Source organism: Alligator sinensis, unplaced genomic scaffold, assembly GCF_000455745.1.
Source record: "Alligator sinensis unplaced genomic scaffold, ASM45574v1 scaffold279_1, whole genome shotgun sequence".
Classification (NCBI taxonomy): Eukaryota; Metazoa; Chordata; order Crocodylia; family Alligatoridae; genus Alligator; species Alligator sinensis.
In genome coordinates, this window is record NW_005842434.1 from 619181 (window position 1) to 627112 (window position 7932).

General features: G+C 39.7%; 1 protein-coding gene across 8 annotated transcripts in view; it reads right to left on the reverse strand.

The window, feature by feature from the left end:
• Window positions 1-7932, reverse strand: part of ANO10 (anoctamin 10) — a 246716-nt gene that overhangs the window by 220650 nt on the left and 18134 nt on the right. For all 8 annotated transcript variants that reach the window (XM_006030275.3, XM_006030276.3, XM_006030274.3 and 5 more), the window contains one exon: window positions 5639-6208. In XM_006030275.3, the coding sequence (XP_006030337.1) occupies window positions 5639-6208 (570 nt within the window). The remainder of the gene's footprint in view (window positions 1-5638; window positions 6209-7932) is intronic.

The window sequence follows — 7932 nt, forward strand, 5'->3', positions numbered from 1 at the left end:
ATTATTTTTACCCTTTATCATGCTTTTTCTGTACTATCAGTCACATGATAAATGCTTCTTTTTTTTTTCTTTTTTTTTTTTAAGAAGATTTTTGTCCGTTTTTCAATGGGAAATAATGCAGTCAAGTTTTGATTATACAAAAGTAGTTGATTTGGAAGAGGAAACAAAAGCTGCAGCTAGCAAGTCAAATCTTTCAGATCTGGCCAACACAGACTTCTAAATTAGCTCAATTACCTTAACAATATCTTGGAATTGGACCAATCTGAAAAAAAACCTTTAGCTAAATATTGATGGCCTCTCAGCAACTAAAACACCTCATTCTCTCAGTCCTGCCCTCTAAACAACATGTTGACTCCCATCCTGCCAGCTGCCTTAATATCAAGTGGCCTTATGATCTACTCTCTTAACAGTGAGCTATGACACATTAAAGTAGATCTTTCTAATGCAGAACCACTCCCATCTAATTCAGATCCCTGATATATTGTAAGGGTCAATAATTTCACAGCAGCAAATGTTCCACTGCAGCAGCAACCTAGTCCACTCCAAATATTTCTCCTACGTTTTCACACCCTGCCATCAATAGTGGAAATTTTATGAGCTATCACATCACCTGTGGTAGGAGAAGCAGAGGGAGAGCAGTTAAGACATCTTGCTATGACCTAAAGGTGCAAAATCAAGTTCTGACTAACACTTCCACCTCAGACCAACCCAGTTAAATCCAGCTCTAAGTGGTATTCAGACTGGCAAGTCAAAGGAGGCTGGATGTGATGCCTGCCACATCACTGCACTGTATACACTTGCTACAGAAACTCAAGTGGCTTAACCATGCTAGCCTGAAGCCCCACTTAGGCCAATCCAAGTATTTTAACATTACCTGGGGTTACAGAAGATCAGATAAACTGAAACTGCCCTCTGAACTGGTTTTCACTTTATAATTTTTATATTATCCAGGACCCAAAACAGCAAATATTTTTCATTCATCCAGATGAGACGCTTCTCAGGGTCAACACCACCTGATCCTTACTGAAGTAGGTGTAGTTATATCTACTACGAACACAAACAACAACCCTCCTGGAATCAACAGGGAAAAAAAACTCACACCTGCACTATTCGCAAACCATGGTATCTTTTGTATCCTCTTCAGTGCAGACATTTGCATGCAGAGCCATTTCTCAAACTGCCCCCAAGCCAATTCCAAGAAGCAGTTATAAAACTAAGACCCCCACATCTGGATAAAAAATATGCAGAACTCCTCAAATAATACAAACAGTTATCACAACTGATCAATCCAGGTATCACAACACATCTTTTAGAAGCTGGATTCCTTCCAAAAAGGAAAGTAGGAACAGGCCATTGAAAAACTGAATTCACAAAGATACACCTGAGAAGCCTAAGAACTGATCAGAAAATTTAGCAGCTGTTAGTACCAGACCATTCCTGCATTTCTCCGAACAAAATGAATGCCAAACTGATAAAGAAAAGAGGACAAAAAATATTGGAAGGAGCAAAGACGACATGGCAGCAAATCAAATAATACATACCTGAAAACAAAAACAACTTCCAGCCTTTCAATGCAAAGGAAATATAAAGGGAAACTGAAACAGGCAAACCTATGGACTTGACAACAAATCTGCAAATTCCTGAAGAACCTGGGAAAAATTAGCAGAAACTGCCTAGCCACCTATTTAATCCTTCAGAAGAATAAAACACATACAATCTGACACACAACAATCATAACCTGGCTAAAACATAACAAGTAGATTTGAGCCCAAAACCACATAGTACTTGTGGTTAAGTGCTGGTGCTCTACATCTATCTACACTGAGAATGACTTCTTCCCAGCATCACTGCCAACCATTTACATGGAAATCATGTCTGACAGTACAGGACCAGGACATCAGTCATCTAACAGAAGTCCTGAATACTTATGAGAGAGATGGTTCAATACCGCAAACGATGAAAACTTAAACTCAAGTGCCACAGTTTCCATCTATACCACACACACAAATGCCAACAAAAAGCTCAGCATTTTTCTGAATAGTCACAGAAAGAACCATGACTCAAAGCTTTCCTGGGCATTACATCAGAGTATGCCTTAAATCTCAATGAACTTCTCACCAAAACCTCACTGAAAACAAGGACAGGAAACAATCTGATCAGCCAACAAGCTGGTTCAAACTAAGGAGTCAGTTCACAGACTTTTAGGGTATGGATAAATGTTCACTTAGAGCAGTTCCAAAAAAAGGGAGATGAAGTTGTTGCTCCACACAAGCAGCTGATACACTGAAAAAGTTATTTATACAGGAGCAAAACCACTCCAAAATTATCCCTGCTTCATCCAAGGATAAAACTGAGGCAATTTAGCTCTAGGTTTTCTTTGAACTATTCTGCAAAGTAGCAGTCCCCAAGGTGGCTCAAATCTCTTCACATAGGACTATCAGACATTCAGTTAATGAAGATATGCAAATAAACAGGCACCCCAAGAAGGAGGGGTCTACATCGTCCCTCCTGATAACAGGCAACAAGTGGTCTTCCAATACCCTTCAACAGCTGTCATGTCACCCTGGTTGAGCATCACTTTAAACTGCTTGTAGATGTTTAAAACAAACAAACAAACAAACCAACAAACAAACCCAAAAACCAAAACAAAACCCAAAACCCTGTGCTTTAATCAGAAGAAGCAGTACATTAGTTTAACCTGGCTCTGCAGCATCTGTATAGATCAGGCACCTCAGTAGGGCTTTTTGGCGCTTTTAGCTAAAGCCGATTCATTCAGCTATTAGATAAGAGTGCAAAAAGCCCCAGTAAAGCACTCGATCTATACAGACATTGGGCGAGCCACACCCAATTAACACTCTGCTTCTTCCAGTAAAGTACAGGGTTTTCTTGTTTGTTTGTTAACATCTGCAAGCAGCCTTAGACTAATATACTTAATCATCTATTTAAATGTAATCACAACACATCAAACTGTGAGCACAGCTGCCTGAATGAAAAGTACTCAATGGTGTCACACTGCTGAGCTAGTTGTGTCAACACAGTTGAGAAACATGGAAAAAAACACTCAGGGCGACTGGACAGCAGGGTTTCACTCTAAAAGAAATGCAGGAAGCCAAGCCTGTCATCTAAGGAATGCTCTCCAAAGTTACCGAAAGGGTTCTAAAACATGAATCACCCTATAACTATCATACTTTCTTATCCTCATAGGTGACGCATAAGAGCTGACAGTAGGGGGACACAACTCTGTGCTGTTGGTGCCTCTGCCACCAGGCTTTGGGTCCAGCCAGGCTGCTGCCCCACACCCCACCACTGGCACAGAAATTGCACTGCAGACACAACCCCCACTGCTGCTGGACCCTGACTGGCTAGATGGCAGTCCCATGCCCCACTGTTATTGCAGAAGTCTTGAGGGGGAAATGTGCCTCCCCAACACATCGCTCAAATTGGGTGTGATATTTTGTGGTCCAGATTGCAATTTTGTGAAGTGTTGTTTCAAAATATATTTTCCATTTTGAACTTTATCACTTTTGCGGACAAGGGCATACACTTTTGGACTGATTTGAGTAATGGTCAGATAAGTTGTTTCTATAGCTCAAAGCAGTATATGATTTAACATAGTAAAATCAAAATTAACGAGGCTGGGACCCCAAGAACCAAATCTCAGGAAGATTAACCGAAGAGGAGAGCAGCTTAGACAATAGACTAAACAGATTTCAGTAATGCATGCTAACCCCTTTTGCACAGAACTTAATACTACCAGACAGCAGCAACACAAAAGCAAACAGTGTCTTGATATGGATATGTTTGGGATCAGCATATGCTGAATATTCAGAGATTGCTGTTCTGAAACTACATTTCACCTGCAACTCTTCATTTAAATATTAACAAAGCTAGGAGTTACTTTTGATACCAAGTGTCTTCTCCAAGTTCAAAAAACATATATGCTTTGTGATCCTAACGATCCTCTTCAATCCTTTTGGCTTGTGCAGATTTTACTTTACTCAAAACACTATGGCCTCACAATCTCTAATTTCACAGGTTAAGATGTAAAAAGACTTCTTAGTTCAGCATGGTCAGACATACCTGCATTCTCAATCAAACTATCTACAACCACTCAAAGTCTAAACCTGCACAAGCCAAAAGGATTGAAGAGGTTAATTAGGATTACAAAGCATATATGTTTTCTGAACTTGGAGAAGACACTTGGTATCAAACGTAGCTCCTAGCTTTGTCAATATTTAGTTAAGGAGTTGCATGCAAAATGTATTGGGCTTGTATCTTAACCCTCCATAATTAGAACAGAAAAACCTGTAGTCACTGGCACCCTGCAATATCTGTTCCCCACAATTTAATGACAGAAATAAAACAAGATAAACAACTGAAGACAAAATAGAAACTTAAAAATTATTTTTAGAAAAACAAATCTTTGAATGTTGAGCATATGCTGATCCCAAACATATCCATATTAAGAAATTGTTTGCTTTTTTGTTGCTGGTGTCCAGTAATATTAATACTGTGCAAAAGGTGTTAGCATGCATTACTGAAATCTGTTTAGTCTACTGGCTAAACTGCTCTCCTCTTCAGTTAATCTTCCTGAGACTGGTTCTCAGGGTCCCAGCCTTGTTAATTTTGATTTTACTGTGTTAAATCATATATTGCATTGAGCTATAGAAACAACTTATCTGACCATTACTCAAATCAGTCCAAATGTGTATGCCCTTGTCCACAAAAGTGATAAAAGTTCAAACTGGAAAATATATTTTGAAACCACGCTTCACAATATTGCAGTCTGGACCACAAAATATCACATCCAGTTCATTAAAAATAAGTCATAGGAACAGTCAGACATTATCTTTCCCGCTACCTCTTGATAAAACGCATGGAATCTTGTAAATGAGGTTTTTTTTAAAATTCCAGAACAGGATGCTGTTTTAGGTTTTGTTTTTTGGAGGTTTTTTAATTGTCATTATCTATATTTCCATATTCCTGCTTGTTTCCTCCTAAGGGCCATATCACTCATCAAATCCCTATAGCATCACTGTCAGACTACTGCAATTAGAAAACTAAAACACTGGACAGTTAAACTCTTTTGTTTTACTATACTACTAGTAAAAGTTTGCTTCAAGAATTCCCTGAAATAATGGGGGCTAATCTTTTGACAGCAGTACCACAAATTAACCCTGCGCCTCCAAAAGTGCCACTCCGATCCCCTTCTCCTGCCATCTGCTACTCTGCTTTCTGCTCTCAGCCCTATGCTCCCTGCCTGATGTGCTGCTCTACTTTATGCTTCCTTCCCTGTGCTCCCCCTGCCTACTTTGTAGCTTTGTTTTCTCCTTCCTGCCCTATTGGCTGGCTGCTGTGCTGTCCGTCCCCTCCCCGATCTACCAAGTGCCACACAAAGGCTCCTCATGCCACCTGCGGCAACCAAGCTGCAGGTTGACCACCCCCACTCTTAAACATCTGTTGTACGCTTATGCCATTCAACAAGAACTCGTAAGAACATATTCCGAACAAGCAAACAGTGGATTTTTTTCAAACTGTTATGCGCATAACATTTAATGTTTCTAAGAGATTTATTTATAAATAATTCCTAAACGTTTGGGATTATTACTTTCTGACAAAACAAAAAGAAGAGTCTTACCCCATGAGGTTAAGAATTCAGCAGCGTACCGATAGATGCGGTTCATAATTTCAATCACAACTGCATAGATGATGCTAGGCACAAAAAGCATTAAGTTGCTAAAGGAAGTCTCATTCTCCTCATGATAATCCAGTGCCAATTGTTCCATATCAAAGTAAATCATCATGACATAGAGTGAGAGGTAGAGGCAAAGGCACACAAATGGCAAAGACACCAGATAAATTCGTAGCTGCCTTTTAATACTTGAGTATACTGGCTCTTCCTTGCCAGTGACAGGATTGATACCCAGGACCCCATGGAATCCTGGCCTTGGTTCCTCAAACTGCCGTTTCATCAACAGTGTTCCCCATCTATATGTCATTCTGGCACAGCAGCGCTTCCAAACTTCAAGAATCACCGTAGACCAAAGCAGATTGAATGAGGCAAACATCACGTACTTATCATAGTCTTCCCATGCAAACACATAATAAGGAATCCCAATGAGAGCCATAGGAACCAAAGCAAATGTGAAATACTCTAAGAAACCAAAATAGAGAGCAATTGTTTCACCAAAGTAGCAGCGTATTTCATCTGTGGAGAGAAAGACAGAAAAAATTACCCAAGGGAAATGAAAAAAGAATTTTTGGGGTTTTCTTTGGTTTTTTAACTATGCATATAGTTCCCTATTAACTTCTATTGCTTTAGAAGCTATCTAAAGGACACAAACAACCGATTGCTATGTTTTAGTGTTCTGAAGATATGATTGCCTGTCAGGGATTACCAAGATTAAACAGTTTATCCATTTACAAACCTCTTACTTGATTACAGTCAACAATTTTTAACATGGGTATCAATAAAAATTTAAATAAACTCATATAAAGACCATGGCTCAGTTTTCTAAATATAGGAGACAGACATAACTTTTTTCTATTTCTTCCTCCAACTTTCATAGCACCAAAAAGCCTATTTGAATGAAAAAAAAAAATCAAATGGAAGGAAAACTGTTAGAACAACTTGTCTTAGTGTCTATAGCCATGGTATTAAATATCTAGTAGAAATAAAATACTAGCTTCAAGTAAAGTAAGATGTAATGCAAAATGCTATGCTAATGTAATATTAAGATTACGTAGTTAGTCAACTGTAAAGATTTGAAAATTAAGTGTAACACAATACAATAGCATAGGTACTTCACACATATGCTGTCTTTAAGGGATGACAATGACAGAATGGTCTACCACAGAGCAATGGCTGATACTGAGACTACATTCAGGAGCTTGTCCCAGTCTTGAAAGTCTTCCCAGTTAGAAAGATCTGTTCTAGCCCTAAAAGATTTTGGTGAACTGGGCTTGAACTAGAGGTCTGCTCAGACTATGAAAAACCAAGAGCATGTCTTCACTGAAATCTCTTGAATGGCTGAAGCATGTGTACACCTAACTGAGCTAGGCTTACTTCGAAAACTCAGATATCAAGAGCAGCGAAACCATGGCAGCATAGTTACTTATTCAAGTAACTAACCTACTCTGTCAGTGCCACTGCCGCTTCACTGCTATTAGATAGCTTGATTAAAAGTAGCCTAGTTTTACCAGCAGACACTGTCAAATGTAGTGTAGACATGGCCTGAAATGTACTTTGCCAGCATGCCAGAAGGCTTCACTGGCCCCAAATGTTTGTTTTAACTTGCACAAAGACTTGTCCCATTTTTTTTTTTAATTTAAGTCCATGCTGGAATGTTATTTATTTGTTTTTCTATTAGATTTACATGTCACCCTTTCCAATAAAACAGAGGCGGGCAACTATTTCGGATGGAAGGCCACTTACCAAGATTTGGCAAGCTGTCGAGGGCCGCATGGGTAGCCCCACCCCTCGACAGGTGCCCCACCCCCTGGCCACCATCTTGTGACTGGAAGTCCTGCCCCCTAGCTCCTGACCTAGTCCAACACAAGTCCCTCCCCTTACCCCTGGAAATAGTCCTTTCAGCAAGGGGTTTTGCCATCTTGGAACCAGAAAAATACCAAATTATATTCTAAAATGATTATCTACAACATTCATTAATTGATTAAAAAAATATTTTTGTCCTGGTTTACATGCATTTGTGTAGTGTACATCAAAGCGATTGTATATAATAGCTTAAAATGAAGTCTTACTCTTTTATAGTGTGGAGGGGGAGTATGGGTGGGTGGGTATAGATTTGTGGGGGGCTGAGGGTGTGTGGGTCTGTGGTGGAGGGTGTGTGTGTGTGTCTGTGGAGGGTGGATAGGTGTGAGAGGTGTGTGTGTGGGTGGGTATAGGGTTTGTGGGGGACTGTGGTGGGGGGG